General features: G+C 41.9%; 1 protein-coding gene across 1 annotated transcript in view; it reads left to right on the top strand.

Annotated features, from left to right (window-relative positions):
• NBAS (NBAS subunit of NRZ tethering complex) overlaps positions 1 to 16,683 on the top strand; it is a 223,906-nt gene that overhangs the window by 145,012 nt on the left and 62,211 nt on the right. Inside the window, 2 exon segments of the mRNA XM_048498827.1 lie at positions 5,273 to 5,349; positions 7,525 to 7,662. Of these exon segments, the coding sequence (XP_048354784.1) occupies positions 5,273 to 5,349; positions 7,525 to 7,662 (215 nt within the window).

The raw sequence follows: 16,683 nt of genomic DNA, 5'->3' as shown, positions 1-16,683 counted from the left end.
ACCTAAGCTGCAGAGGAAGGGAAGGCATAAGGTTTATGGTTTCCATTTGACTTGCCATTACGCGTTAACACCTATCATTGATGACCTTGCTGTATTCTGAGACTGCTATGGTGGGAAGATGAATTGTGCATGTAGAAACTATGCTGCTGACTTCCCAATAACTCATAACCAATTGAACTGTGCAAGGTCTAATGACAAGGGGGCCTCGTTAAAATAACAGGCACTCGCAGTAGGGGTGTGTGCTTCAAAAACATCATTTAAATTTTTTTCAGTATTTCAGAAAGGGCAGAATTACAGCTATCCTAAAATTCTGGAGTACTGGTTCCATTTGGGGAATCTATTTGGGGTACAAAAAAATCAGGTTTGGGAATATTGGGCATCAGTATACCTGGCCTCTGGGTGGTGTCCAAACTCCCATTGAAGCCAGGTGTTGGTATACCTGGCATTCAGAGGCCAAGGCTGTTTCCACACACGCACAGAAACACAGCTCCACTGGCATGAATTGTACCAGTGGAGGCTCGGGGACCATTCGCACGCTATCCTGCGAGCGGCCCCGACTTGCTCCCCTGCCGGAGAGGTGGCTTGGCACAGAGCCGCCTCTGGGGCGGCCCCCTCCACTGACCATCCTGTCCAGCGTCGCTCTGGAGGGCTGCAGAGACCTGCCCATGCTGCCCTCCGACCTCAGTGGAGGCGATGGGGAAAGCGTTGTCGTCCCTCCGGTGCGGTTCACACCGGGCAGTCAGGAAGACGGCTCTTTGCAAAAAACCCTCTCCGGGGTGGCCAGGACAGCGCTGCTGCAATGCAGCAGTGTCTCCTGTGCGAACAGCACCCTAGGGGACAGTGTTTTTTCTGTCCCTAGGGTTCTGTTATTTGGCCATGCAGAAACGGCTCAAGTCTTACCCACTGAAAATAGAGTTTAGAGGGATATGGCAGCATCAACAATTCCATAGCCCATCCTCAGTGCTCTCTCTGTCCTCCCATCAATCTGTTCCTGCTGCCCTCAAGGGAGAGTAGGATTCTGCTGTTGCTCTGGCTTCCAAGGGTCTCCATCTGGCTCACCTTCCTTTTAGCTAACAACTGGTAAGCTCCCTGAAACCAGCATACCACTCCCATAATATCAGGAGATGAATGTGTGGCAGGCCTGAATTTTTGTATTTGTATTTCTGAGCTCCAACAAAACAGAATATTTTGGCCATTGTTTTGGACCTGCAGTATTGGAATACACCCTTCTAATACCTTACTCCTATAATGATCATAATGATCATAATGAACAGCAGAACCAATTTATCATGAAAGAAACCAGTGGTGGGATTCAAATAATTTAACAACTGGTTCCGGTGGTGTGATTCAAATAATTTAACAGCTGGTTGTTTACAAGCACCATTTTAACAACTGGTTCTGCTGAAGTGGTGCGAACCAGCTGAATCCCACCACTGAAAGAAACTCATTCAGACAAAAAAGTGATGTTGTCATGAACCCATCCCTGGACACTGAGGACTTTGATGAACAGCCTGAAGACATTTTGGAGCCAGAACTGGCTCCTCTCCAGAAAATGCAGACAGCAGAGCCAGCTCCAAGCTTTTCCCTGGAAGCCAAGGCAGAGCCTAATGCTGTGCAACTGTGAGAATCATCAGGAATCTCAGAAGAGCCAAGTAGCGAGCCAGCTGCACAAAGGAGGCAGAGGCTACAGTTGCAGAGTAAAATGGAGAAGTACTCACATTGCTGCTAGATGTGGCAAAAGGCTTTGCAAAATGGAGGCATCTGCATCTAAGGAGGATTGAGCCCTTACAGAATCCTAGCCTTGTTATCCAGAGTCTCCTATAATAAACCCTGTCTTGAGCTTGTCCCTGCCTGGTGTGTACTTCCTGGTAAGCTCCGTATGCCTGGTCTTTCTCCGACGCCAGCTCCCAGCCTGCCTGTCTGCCTGACCATACCTTTGTCTGCTGCCTGATCTGTCTTCAGGCTCTACATCAAAGTCCTCCAGATCGTCTTGAACTGCACTTCACTTGCTGCCCAGCTGGACTCCGGTCTGTCTGGCTGTGCCCTATCTAGCACCTGCTGGGCAGCACAGATTACAGTAGACATGTTTTGCTGGGACAGAGTGGCAATTTGATCTTCATCATCAAAGCGAAATGACAAATTGAACACACTGTGCTCTTCCATCAATAATCCGTCACGTAAATGTGAACTCTGCAACACTCTGCTACCCATGTTTAATCAATTTTGGAGTGTTGTAGGAGTGGAAAGGGGGGATTTGTCGAGATGTTCCCCACCCTTTATTTCTGAGTGATAGAGTTAAGTACTTGACAGCCATCATGTAATGGATGCTGATAGCTGGATCAGTGATACGGAACTTCACACTTCTAAGTAGAGCTTTGAAGTCTATTTTCTGTCCCAGTTTTCCCACAACATTATTTTGCAATGAATTAAAGGATATTTGTTTGAATATGGACTTTAAATAATTATGTAGTGTGTTCATGTTTTAATTTTTTTAAATTAATAGTTGTTTAGTGAAAACTGTGAGGTCTAATGGATCTTTCAGTGTTTTTATTTGAGGATGAGTTTTTCTTTGTTGTAGGCTATTTGAAATAGCACAGCAGTAGTATCCATATCTCTTTCCTAACACCATTGGATGGCTGTTATTGGGAGATCAAGCCGTTTTAAGTGAATAAGCTGTCCACACTTGACAAATCTCTTGAGCGTTTTCCTGTCGTTGTTTCCTTGTTTTTGATGTTTCAGCTGGGCAACTATTGGTTTAGAAATTTAAAAAGTGAAACTTGAACTGGCCTGAGACTCTCCCTTCCCTGCTTTTTAAATGCCACTTTGGCCAGCTCTCAGCAAGGCTTCTTTCTACACCTAATTGGTCTCCAGGCACTTTGTGCATCCAAAAAGATTCTCAGGCGCTCATTGAATTCCTCTCATCCCTTAACTACTGAAATGGCAAGATTACTGTGTCTCTGACACCTTTTCTCCACCCCCACCATCTCTCCTCTGCCTTGTTTCTTTGAACATCTAATGATGATCTGCTCTGACTCTTGTGGGGCTCATGCTCGTGTCCCATTGCTCTGCTCTGTACCAGTGGGAGCTTTAACTGTGATGCTTGTTCTCCATTCTTTCTCCTATAGGAGAGAAAGGGGGGGATATAAATCCAATTCTTCTTCTTCCTTCTCCTCCTCCATACCAGCTATGGTAGGCTCACCAATTTCCAGTGGTGCGATTGCTTTGTATTGCAGGATGCGTCCGTACAGAATTCTTAGAGAACAGTCAGTCTTCAATGTCTCTAAGCCATGCAAGTTCTAATCATCATCCCATACTTCTTCCTCAGTCATGTATATAGCAGGCAAGCATCATGTGGTCCAGAATCTTCCTGTAATGCAGTTTGGTTATGTATTCAGCTGGAGGGTAGTTCACGCTGACATAGTATAAGGGATCCTGTGCTTTGTACTATTAAATTGTCTAGCTAGCGGCTGTGCTGAGACCCCAGAGCCTTCCTCTGTTTTGCATGGCAGCCTTAGACCTGTGAGCAACTTCTGCAGTGGAGAATGTTGGCTGTTTACATCTGTTTTTCAGTTCTTTAGTTGTCGCTGAACTTGGTCTTTAAATTACCGTATATACTTGTGTATAAGCCGACTCCAATATAAGCCGAGGCACCTAATTTTACCACAAAAAAACTGGGAAACTTATTGACTCGAGTATAAGCCTTCGAACTTGACTCAGTAGCAGCTAAAAACAGAAGATTTGGGAGCAAGATGAGATAGAGTTGCTTAACAGAGTTTGCATTAGGGATGAGCAGCTTTCCAGCACTCCAGGAACACAAATGAACCACTGTTTTCCTCCAAATGTAGAATAATTCTGGGATTCATAGCCATGCCAGCCTAAACTTTGCTTCAAAGAAAGTCTTTGTCTTCAGCAACATCAGTATTTGGCAGTAAACTACTGTATGAAGAATTGTATTCATCTATAATGCAACACACCAATAACCCTTAGGGGAGAAATGCCTCGGTTTCTTTTAACACACACACATACACACACAACCTAGTTGTAATGCTATGTGCAGGCTGTCCTTACAGCTTCTTTTTACGGCTCTCTGGTGAGTTAGAAAAAAAGCAGCAACATGCTTACCAGATTCCCACAACAGCCCAGCTCCGGCCACCATCTTGGAATTACCGTATATACTCGAGTATAAGCCGAGGGGAGCTTTTTCAGCATAAAACATGTGCTGAAAAAGTCGGCTTATGCTCGAGTATATACGGTATCTCATCACCAATGAGGAACAACTTATTTACATCATTTATCATCCCGCTTTCTCACTGAGACTCAAGATAGGTTACACATAGACTACTGCGTTCTCTAAAAATTCTGGCTCTATGCTAGTTTGCCAGCATTGTTCAAGCATAACAATTAATCGTTTGCTCTTATGAAGCTTGAATCGAACAAGCTCACAGGACATCTCAACTCCCATGTCCCCATACTGGCTGCTCCTGAGGTTCAGGGGGTTGTTGGCACAGAGTGTGGTTGCACAGCACATGGGGATGCAGCTTGAGAGCAAATCAAAAGAAAGGATCTCCCCGAACAAAGCAAGAACTCACATTAGAGAGTCTCTGTTTGCCTGGAGACTTCTGGTGATTCCCCGCTCTTATTGCAACCATTAACTCATTCCATTCTCGCTTCATGGGCCATAACTCAGTAGCTGTGAGCTGCTTTTCTGAATCTGCGGCTGCTCTCCCTCTTAAATGTCTATGCATTTATGCATTTTCACCCTCTTCAGTTGTAGTGACGGCTTGTAAAACTGTGAAATGATTGCTGCTTTCCTTATCATAGGTAAGAATTTTTAATTAATAACAGCACATAAAAAGCACAGGGTAGTTAATGTCAGAAGCCTGTAGGAAACAACACATTTCACACTACCCTCTTCCCTCTTTCCCGTAATGTTCATAACTTATACTGTTGCTTTTGTGTTAACAGCCAGAAGATTTCAGTGCTGTAAATCAGCATGAGAGATGTTTCAGCAGTTGAGTTTAGCATTTGCCATGGCATTATTTCATCTTGTTTTGATAATGCATAGAACATGCTAGTTTGACGTTGGCTAAGCCAGTAGAGCAGTTTAATTATAATAAATTATCTGGGGGGGGGGGGTTGGAGGAGGTGTTGGCTGCACTAATTAGCATTTAATTGAACGTGTGCTTGTAAGGAAAACGTTGGGCTTGGTTTGTGTAGAGGGCAAAGAGATCAACATCTGATGAAGTTTTCTTTTTCTTGCTCTATGTCCTAGTGTTGTTACAGCTGGCCTGTGAAGCATTACCAAATGACATGACCTTGTCTCTGGCTTATCTTCTTGCCTTGCCACAGGTAAGTACACAGCTGAGGTGAATATTCAGCAGGCTGACCCTTATCTTTCAGTTTAGAATAGGTCTACCAAGGGTTCAAAGCTTCTAGTATACAGCAGTATAAAAAAACCCCATCATTTCCAGAGTAGACAAAATCATAAATATAGTTATCGCTCTGAGTCCATGTAAGTCGCTTGAGATCTCCAATAAATCGACTGAAAATAGTATTACAGAATCTGAATACATCAAGAAGAAGAGTTTGGATTTATACCCCCCGTTTGTCTCCTGTAAGGCATCTCAAAGGGGCCTTCAAATTCCTTCCCTTTCCCCACAACAACACTTTGTGAGGTAATGGGGCAGCGAGTGTTCTGAGAGAACTGTGACTAGCTCAGGGGTAGGGAACCTGCAGCTCTCCAGATGTTCAGGAACTACAATTCCCATCAGCTCCTACCAGCATGGCCAATTGGCCATGCTGACAGAGGCTGATGGGAATTGTAGTTCCTGAACATCTGGAGAGCCGCAGGTTCCCTACCCCTGGACTAGCTCAAGGTCACCCAGCAGACTTCATGTGTCGGAGCAGGGAAACAAATCCAGTTCAGTAGATAAGAGTCCACCACACATGTGGAAGTCTGGGGAATCAAGCCAGTTTTCCAGATTAGAGTTCACTGCTTTTACTTTTTAAAAAACTTTATTTCAAATTTATACCCTACCCTACCCTACCCTGGCAAATTGGGCTAAGGGCGACAAACAACATGGCTATAACACAGTACAAAACAACAATAAAACCAAGTAGTAACAATAATTTCAGTGTAGCACCTATCATTTACTTCAACAACATGGCAATATAAAACACTGAGCTTCCCAAAATATAATTATCCGAAGAAACCTTTATGAACCTCCTCTCAGTTCCACACAGAAACTCCAAAAAATTCTCCCCCTGCCTTCCAGTTCACGGTATATCAAGGGGGAGGCAGAAAAGGAAGCAAAGGACAGAAAGAAGGGGGAAGGGGAAGACGGAAAAGGTGAAGTGAAAAAGGCGGGAAAACCATGACACCAGCAAGAAATCCATAGTACAGGATATAAATAACTGAACATGAGGAGTTGCCTTCTACAGAACTAGATCAGTGGTCAGTGTAGCACCAAACTATGCCCTCTAGAAATATTTTTAGTGTCTCAGTTTTTTCACGATATGTTACCTGAGATCTTTAACTTGAAGAGATCAAGTTGAATCCAACAAGTAGCCAGCAGAAACTGTTTGCCCACACAGTCCTTTTTTAGCATCTCTTGGATACCACTAGAGCTGGTGGAGGTCATGCAAAGACAGAATTCCACCTGATGAGGTAGAGTTCAGTGAGGATTAAATCTTACTCACCTAGCTCCTCCACCAGCAAAAGTATTGCTTGTAGAGGAGAGGGAAGGTGGCACGTTCACCTAGTTTTCCATCCTCACTTCCGGCCTCTCAGCCAAATAATAATTGATTCGATGTCTCATTGGCTACAACCTATGGAGCCAATTTATCTATTGCAGACTGAGTACATTGATGCCCCTTGTGTGCAACTACTATGAAGGGGCACCTGCCAAATACCGACACCAGTTACTTGAGGACAAGGAGGTTGGGGTAAACTGACAGGAGTGTCAGAGCTGTAGTAAGGTAGCAAAACACCACATGTTCTGTATATTGGGGAATCAGGTCCATGGTGCCAGCTATTTCTGCCTGGTTCTCAGTGCTCTTGGATGAATGTACATAGAGGGGCTAGGAGTAGACAATACCCTTTGTTTTTATGTCAATCTTTAGAAAGCTTTCTAAGATGGCCCCAAGTGTATAGAGTTTCACAGCTGGACCAGGGAAAGCCAGATTTGCTGAACTATGAAACTCAGTGACTTTGGGTCAGTCATTATCTCTGCTTACCCCCATAGGGGGAATAGGAATGCCAAAAAAGGAAGGGGAGTAGAGATGAGATGAGAGGATTGATGTCTACTGCTAGACCTATCTGGTGGGGGGAAAAAGGAATATTGTGTCTTCTAAAGAAATGGCTTTAAAAAGTATATAGTTATATATGGTGCTGCTCGGCACGGAATATATTCTTTGGCACCATTTTCTCCCTAATCACCGTTCTGTAGCAGATACTAAAAAGATGGTGTGCTTGTAATTGTAATGTTCTTTTAGCTAATCTAATTCTGTCCTATTTCCTCCTAGGTGGTGGATGCCAACAAGTGCTTTGAAAAGCAACCCCCTTCTGCGTTATCTCTCCAGCTGGCAAGTTATTATTATAGCCTGCAGATTTATGCTCATTTGGCACCATGTTTCAAGGACAAATGCCATCCGCTCTACAGGGTCAGTTTTTAAAGTTTTTTAAAACTCATTAGTATGCAACAAAAAGGCTATTCTGTTAGTCCAGTTCAGAGCGTGTCTGACTTATTCCAATCAAGTTGGATATTGTGATTTAATCTAGTGGGGTATAAAGTGACAGCTACTTAATACAGTGCTGCCAAAACAGATAAATGGTTTTAATGACTGTTCCTTTGCTGCTGTTTGAAAGGGAGCACTTTCCATTTTGATAAACATCAGATACAACATGTAATGTTAGTATGCAGTATTTTAAAATCAGCCAGGGGATTGGGAGGTAGACTTTTTTTAAACAAAAGTTTCCAAAGGGATCTGGAAAACTAGAGACCTGTCAGCCTAGTCTCTCAATTACACTGTTTCCCTGGATATGAGACATCCCCTGAAAATAAGACGTAGTAGAGGTTTTGCTGAAGTGCGAAATATAAGGCATCCCCCGAAAGTAAAACATAGCAAAGTTTTTGTTTGAAAGCATGCCAGACAAACAGAACACAGAAAAATAAGACATCCCCTGAAAATAAGACATAGTGCATCTTCGGGAGCAAGAATTAATATAATACACTGTCTTGTTTTCGGGGAAACACGGTAGTAGAAAGGGATTAATAAAGCTAGGAATCAGTGATGTGGGATTCAAATAATTTAACAACCGGTTGCAGAGGTGGGATTAAAATAATTCAACAACTGGTTGTTTACAAGCACCATTTTAACAACCGGTTCTGCCGAAGTAGTGCGAACCTGCTGAATCCCACCACTGCTGGGAATCGTTAACGAAGTACAATAAGTTTTAAAATCAAACCTGCGTGGCTCTTACCAAAAAATACCTATTTTCCAGTGTTTTAGAATTCTCCTTGATTGCCAGCAATTATGTAGATAGAGATGACCTTGTAGACCCAGGATAATGTCCAGTGAGATCCACTTGTGAAGTGGGAATTTCCCACTTCCCGTGGCACCCTGCTGCAGCTCCCGGAGTCCACTCAAGTTTTGACTCGAGGATGTGTAGTCAATTTACTTTCAGGAACAGTCTAGAGCAGGGGTAGGGAACCTGCGGCTCTCCAGATGTTCAGGAACTACAATTCCCATCAGCCTCTGTCAGCATGGCCAATTGGCCATGCTGGTAGGGGCTGATGGGAATTGTAGTTCCTGAACATCTGGAGAGCCGCAGGTTCCCTACCCCTGGTCTAGAGAGAAGTGAGTCTAAGCAGAACCAGGAAGAATTCATGGAAATTGTTCCCTCCCTTCCAGAATAGGAGGCAAAGTCATAGGAGTGAGTAGTCTTCATCCTGAAGGTATAGTAAATTGTGTAATCCCGCAATGTGATAGTCACGTTTGCGGGGCCAAGCCAGATGTGGCACCAGGAGTTGGTAAATGGATTCTTTCCCCCTGCAAATAGAGGCATGAAGGGTCCCAAGCCAGTTGGGAGTAGGGGTTTTAATCCTTTCATCTCATACTTATTCCCAATGTCAGACAGACCCATGAACAGCTATTTGCCCTCCTGTGCCAAAAATTCCCAGTACCTGTTCATTACCTGTACATTAGCCAAATAGGACAAATGGTATCATTGCAGAACAAAGAGAATCATCTGTGTTTCTGCATAATATTCAAAATGGTGATGTAGAATGTAAAGAACTCTGTGAAGACCCCCTCCAGGTTGAGTGAATGGGCACCAACAAGGTACAATGCAAGTAAGGGCAAAGTAGTGCATGGTGAGGGCAAAAAATGCTGTTTTCCTCCATATAGCTAGAGGGTCTGAATTGAGTCTGCTAGTCCAAGAAATGACCTTGTGATTGGAACGGACTAAAAATGTCAGTTCGGTGAGCCTATCAGTGAAAAAGGGAATGTATGAATAGGGGATTATTAGGAAAGGGATTAAAAATCGAGCTGCCGATATCAGTTTTAATTATACCATCTCAAAAACAACGACCCAGAAATAGAAAAGAATGCCTCTAATCCTCTGATAGATTTACAGAGCAGTCCTAAGCAGAATGACTCCAGTTTACATCCATTTAATTTCAGTGAGTTTAGACTAAATTAATTCTGCATAGTGTTGTGCTGTCAAATAGTCACAAGGTTAGAGGTGCTTTTGTTGTGGACAGGCTATAATATTTGGGGTGTTTAGAAAACAAAGGAAAGGAAAGTGAGCCATGAGGGCCATATGAAATTGTGAACATCTCAATAGAGATATTTTTCTCTATGTTCCTTTGAAAAAAAATTATTGTCCAGTCGACAAACTGTAAAGATGTTAAAACAACACAGCAGTTACTATCATTTTGATAGTTATTTCATCATGTAGGGTTATTTCATCATGTAGACTTTATCTGAATGACTTTTTTTCCTGTGGTGGGTGCGTACTCCCTGGCAAATTTCTATATTTCATCGTACAGTATCTTTGCCCACCTAACTAACTGCCTGGCGGTAGGTTTAGAGCACACAAAACAAACATAGTTTCAGACTACTGACAGATGGAATTCAATGCCACATGACAACCGCCACTAACTTGAGTGGTTTAAACAAAACAAAAAGTTAGGCAAGTTCAAGCAGCAAATGTCTTTGAGAGCTCTGGGCAAACTAATTCAATGCGAACTCCATGATCGGAAATAGCATAACTTTGAACATCAATATTAGGAGCCAGCAAAGGGAAATGTTGTTGCTTGTGGAACTTCAGGAATATCTGTCTCACTATTGTTGGTACACATTTCTTTAATAGTCCCCCTCCCTTTGCTTTGCCCTACATCAGTGGTGGTGAACCTATGGCACTCCAGATGTTCATGCTGGCAGGGGCTGGTGGGAATTGTAGTCCATGAACATCTGGAGTGCCATAGGTTTGCCACCATGGCCCTACATCCTGACCATCCCTGTAATTATTTCCTCTCCTTTCCTGCATTCTGGTTACTTTTCGCTATTCATGATCCCTGCAGCCCAAGAGGCCAAAAAATGTACGGATGGCATAGAGTGTGTGTGTACACACACACACACCTCTTTAATGGCATAATTAAAACAACAACAGCAAGATAACAACAACAATGGCAACACTAGTATGATAAATACGATCTCCAATACAGTTATGACCGTTTGCTAATAACAGAGCACAAAAATTTAGCCAATGCTTCCAATAGTCTTGCAGATCCACAATCCAACATGGTTACCAACAGATCAGTATAATCAATGGGGGTTCTTAGCCACAGGTCTAGATATTTATTTCTAGCTAAACTATGTAATGGACAATATAATATCACACGTTGGATCAATTCTTCATAGGCTGAGCTACAGGGACAAAGTATTTCGTTAAAAGGCACTTTCTGTATTCTACCCTGAGTGGTAGCTGAAGGGAGAATATTTGGCACAACTTAAGAAGTTAGAGGCACAAATGCGCAGTTTAGGTTCCTAAAACCAAAAGAAAATATCTAGCCATGGTATCACGGTTTTCTTGGTGTAATGGGAGTGCAGGGGTGAGCAACATTTATTTGCCTGCTGCATCAGGTAGCTATGCTCGAGATCAAATAGTCTCTTTTTGATGGTCAGCTTTAACTCATTGGCATTCAGTAGGGCCTTTCAGCGGCAAAGCCACCAAGTGGCGGGGGGTGCGCAATGCACCGGGCACACTGATTCTGGTTACGTGGGGGGGGAGCGGAACCCCCCCCCGGCCCCCATGGCACTTCTCCCCACGGCGCACCCCCACTTACTTTTAGGAATGGAATATTCCAGAGAAGAAGCCTGCCTGCGTTGCCTGGGCCTGGTGGGAACTACATCTCCCAGGGGCTCCCACTAGGCCCAGGCAACACAGGCAGGCTTCTTCGGCCTGCTCCTTTCCTAAAAGTAAGTGGAAATGAAACTGCTGCTTGAGACTACACTTAAGGGGAGCGCTTGAGGCTGCTGCAGTGTGGGGAAGCCAGAGTGTGCACTGGGCACACTTTGGCCTAGCTACGCCTCTGGGGCCAGTGTGTCCAATGATAGACCCAGTTCATGAATTTTCGCCTCAACAAAGGACCACCATTCAGTTTTGGTTATGAGAGAAATAAGTGAAACTCTTATTGCAGTTGTTAAAGCACAATCGTATCCAAAATTGGAAAGTCAGGATGGCATAGTAGTCTTAACAGCAAGTCCGGGAGGGCTCCAGGAACTGCAAAGTGTGAGGGCATCTCTGTTTGCTGAAGAACCATGATTTGGCCACCCTTGTCTGTAGGAATCTGCTCTCGGTTCTAGTATGATTTTTTTCCTCATGTTTACTTGTGAGTTTTACAAAGTATTCTGAGTAGACAGAAAAGAAGCCTCATGAAAGTCTATGATGTCCCAGATTTTTTTTTAAATCCATAATGTGTGTGTTTTTAAAAGAGGTTTTTTTTAAAAAAATATATATGCAGCTTAATTTCATGGCCTGGTCCTGAGCTAACCTCTGTTTACTAGAAACAAATGTTCAATTTTAACCTTTCTCTCAGTTTATAAGACAGTAAGAAACGCCAAAGTCTGTTGTGCTAATTACTTCCATGAATCTTCCTGCCTCTTACAAGAGAAACTGCCTCTTCCCACGGTCTCATCAACAAGGGAACTGACAGCTGTTTAAAATGAGGTTATGAGGTTTGTTGCACTCAACTGGCTTTGTAGTATTATGGGAATAGATTGTGGTCCCCCCCGCCCCCAAATAATATCTAGCTGGCAAGTCTCCGTAGGATAAACTGCAAAGATGCATGACACATGCAGCAACCTTATATTTAATCTGTCTATTCAGAGCAGTAGCAGCTCTCTAGGGTTTTAGGCAAAGGGTTTTTCTTTTCTTTCTTTTTTGGGTGTGTGTGTGTGTTGTTTTTGCATCATCTATTACCTTATTCCTTTAACTGGAGATGCCAGAGTTTGAACTTGGGACTTTCTGTATGACAAATAGATCGTCTGTCACTGAACTGCGGCCAAATAATATGATGCAGTATGATAATCTTTGGGCTGTTATTTTTAAGATACCTAATCAGTACACTTAAGTCAAAGGAAGACATTCTAAAATGTTTCTCCAACAGATCACTTTGAATAATATAGCATTTTCCCAAGGCTGATCAGTAAAGATCCTTGCTATTTTAACTTCATCACAAGCTATCAGCAAACGTTTGTCTTTCAATAATAGGAGCCCTCTTACCACCATTGTCCCATGTCTGTTGAATTCTGGGTTTTCTATCTCCCCAGATAAATGTATTAAACATTTGCTGAATTTGGGACAGCACTGAGCATTTAACTAATAATGGTAGCATTATAATTACTAAGAGGTCCTTGGGTAGTACTTTTACATTAATAAGGACATTTTCACATTAATAAGGGCAATTACATTTAATCCACTTCTTGAAATCATTTTCAACCTTCCTAATTAATAGGCAAAGATTTAGTTGCATCATAAAGTCCAAATTACTAGAGATTAAGATACCTAAAGGTCTTATTTTCTCCATTTTCCAAGATGATATAATTGTTACTTTGATAAATTGTTTATCTGCTCCTCTTAGCTCTACATCCATCAATACTGATGTAGTATTGTTCGCTTTGAAGCCAGAGATTGCCCCCAAGTCCTGTATCAATTTCTTTCTGTTCCTGAAGTCTTTGGATCTTGTGTTTTGAATACGAATCATCAGCGTACAATAACATTTTTGGTAGTGTTTTATTGGAAATTAATATCTTTTGATGTCCTGAGTTTTTCCTACTAGTATTGCCAGAAGTTCAATTGCTATGTTAAACAGTAATGGTGAAAGCAGGCAACCCTATCTCACTACCCTTCCTAGGTTTAATAAAAGCAGGTGAGAGAGGTGCTACCATTATTTACTATTCTGACTCTTGCAGCTTTATATAACAAAATGATCCAATTACAGAATGTTTTGTCCATGCCAAAGGCAATTGAAGCTGCATTCAGAAAGGACTAGTTGACTCTATTGGAGGTCTCCAAGATTTCTGCAGGAGAGAACGGTGTTACCTATGGACAATAATTTGATCTCCCAAGATAGAATATATTACTGGATTTCTAGTTGATGATTTCTTGTTTGTTGGTTTATCTTTCAAATTATAACCCGCCCTTTCCCGCAGGGTTCAGGGCAGTGAACAACAATAATAATATAAAAACAGAATAATCATAAAACATTACAGCATAAAACCATCTTTAAAACATCAACAATAGTTGATGATCTCTAGTCCAAGATTTCATTTCAGTGCCTCAATGAAGCCATCACTTTAGAAATCAGCAAAATGAAAAAGAAAACTTAAAAGTGACAGGGACTAGTTCCCCAGGATTGCTGATGGAGGCCTTTCACATCACCTACTGTCTGAACCTTTTGACTGGAGCTGCTGGAGTTTGAACCTGGGACCTTGCACATGCAAAGCACATTCCATGTCCCTTCCCATATGGTCTTGTTCAGCTTCTTTTCAGCTTCTCATCCTTCTTCCGTTCCAGAATGAGAGGAAAGAAAGACCAACTTTGAACAATATGCAGTGCTTCTTTCTATAAGGAAACAACATCCATTCCAATCCAAAGTCAATCCAGAGTCATCCTGTTTTTAGGATGGGAGACGGAGAACGCACATAGTCCCATAATGCCTCTAATAGGGAAAATGGTGTACATTTTCTTTCGTGTAGGTTAACCATTCTCGCCCCCTCACCCCCCACCCCGGCTTACTCAGAAATCGAAGCTCAGCTGTTGAAAAAGATGAGATGTAATCTAACAAACAATTGCAGTGTGTTGTGCTCCCTGATGTTTGGTTCTTGAAGGTGGAAGCCAACACGACCAAGGGAGGCCAAAAGGCCAGATCTGAGACACCAGCTGATCCTGCTGCCCCTGGACACAACTGCTTCAGCAAATGAAGGGCGGATCAGCACAGAGTTCTGGCTTCTGCTCTCTTCAGAAGCTCCACCCCTCACCTGCAGACCTGGGCAGCCAACTGCCTGTCCAGCCACAGCCAGGAATAACCACCATGGCTCCAGGGGAAATATTTCCCCTTCAAATGCTCTCCAGCCCCATGGCTGCAAAAGCTGGCCTGAGTAAGTCTATGGCCCACCCTTCACAGGGATTCATGGCCGCTTAGTGGCTAGGATCTGAGTGGCTAGGATCTGAGCCACTTTTAAAAAGGGTCCAGAAAAAAGTGCTGCATGGCATATATTTTTAATCAGAATGAATTAAAATTATTCTTGTTTTGAGAATTTCATCACACCCCTTGTAATAACTGGCACACTAGGTTGTCACAAACCCAAGGCTGGAAATCTCCTTGGAATGCTACCATAAGCTCTCTGGGAAAGGTTCTGTTAAAAGGACTAACAGGGTGCAAACAGAGGAAATTGCTTGTTCTTAAAATGTGTCACTCCTCTTTAATTGGCATGAAATGAAACTCACCATTCGTGCTGGTTAATGGCTGCTAGAAATTCAGGCTACTAATTAAATTTAAATAGCACTGAATGTTTCAAAGGAAATAAAGTTGTAAATCGCTTGGTAATTGATTTCCTTTTTCCATCTTGTTTTAATATGAATATGCTATTTGTCTTTACCATTTATTTTTCTTCATTTTCCTAAAATGGGTTTTCAAGACTCAAAACAATTAAGTTATAAGTTGCTCCTGAGGGGAGAAAAAGATACTCCCAGACATTATTTCGTGAAATGGGAAGAATCCCTCATATCAGAGCTGTTCCTTATCTATTTAGAATATAAGGTTGGGAATACCGGTTCACAAATTAGCTATTATTCCATTTTCAAGAGTTCTCCTGGGAATCTGCAAATGTCTTTTATCAAAATGTATGACTATGACCCAAATATGTCTCTAATAAGATGAAATTTGCTTCCTTTTACTAATATTGAGGTCTCTCACCAGTATGACATTCTTTAGTGTTCTTGATGTTATTAATATTAGTTGTGTAAACTTTTTTAAATTATTTAGCAGCAGTAATCATGATGAGATGCCTACCCTTGTAACATTTTATATCAGCTTGATAGTGGGAAGGGGAAATCTTTGGCCAATCATTTGACCATCCTAATCTACTTTTGCAGGATTGCTATAGTGATAGCATGGAGTGCAGGGAACCATGTACACTGCTTTAGAGCTTTTGAAAGGAAAGAAGGAGTAAGAATGCATTGCTGCTAAGCATTCATGAGATTTGCTGGTAGATGATCAATCGATTAGGCCTAGATGGTGTGAGGTAGAGGCCCAGCGAGCATCTTTGGGAGATCTGTGATGATTCTACTGGTCTAGGGGGAAAGCTTGTTTTCTGCTGCTCCAGAGACTAGGACCAGGAGTAATGGGTTCAAAATGAAGGAAAAGAGATTTTACCTAAACATCAGGAAAAACTTCCTCAGTAAGGGTTGTTTGACAGTGGAATACACTACCTCAGAGAGTAGTGAAGTCTCTTTCTTTGGAGGCTTTTAAACAGAGGGTGGAAGGCCATCTGTCAGGAGTTCTTTAATTATGTGTTCCTGCATTGCAGGGGGTTGGACTTGGTGGCCCTTGGGGTCTCTTCCTACTCTATGATACTATGAGTCTATTAAAGAAGACCAAATGTGATGGGGAAGGGAAGAAAAATGAACTTTGTATAAGTCCCGAACTAAATGTTTATTTTGATTTACTTGCTACTTTAAAACCCTTTGTTAGATAATTGAAAAGTATCTTCCAAAAAAAAACAACCCTTTACACTATTTCTATAAAAATGTTTTTTATTTCTTTTAAATTGTTTTTCAACATATACTAAACCAAACAGGAAAAAAGCAAAAGAAGTAATAGAAAACATCAAAGATTAGATTACATCAAAGAAGAAATCTACCCATCATTATATTAAGTACATATTACATAATAGATCCCAATATAACATTTTCTGTTTATTAGAGAGACCTTATCAGATCTTAGAATCTTTATCATGTGTTTACTCCTTTTTACTAGTCCATTTTTACTAGTCCATTTATTATATCTTAAACATTATTGAATTTCAGTCTTCAAGTTGTTTTGTTTTTACATGGTCACTTCAGATTGACATAAAAATAAGGACTCAATTTTTCCTCAAATTCATCTTTCGAGC

This window comes from Sphaerodactylus townsendi, linkage group LG01 (assembly GCF_021028975.2).
Source record: "Sphaerodactylus townsendi isolate TG3544 linkage group LG01, MPM_Stown_v2.3, whole genome shotgun sequence".
In the NCBI taxonomy this organism is placed as follows: domain Eukaryota; kingdom Metazoa; phylum Chordata; class Lepidosauria; order Squamata; family Sphaerodactylidae; genus Sphaerodactylus; species Sphaerodactylus townsendi.
This window is presented reverse-complemented; position numbering and strand designations above follow the sequence as displayed.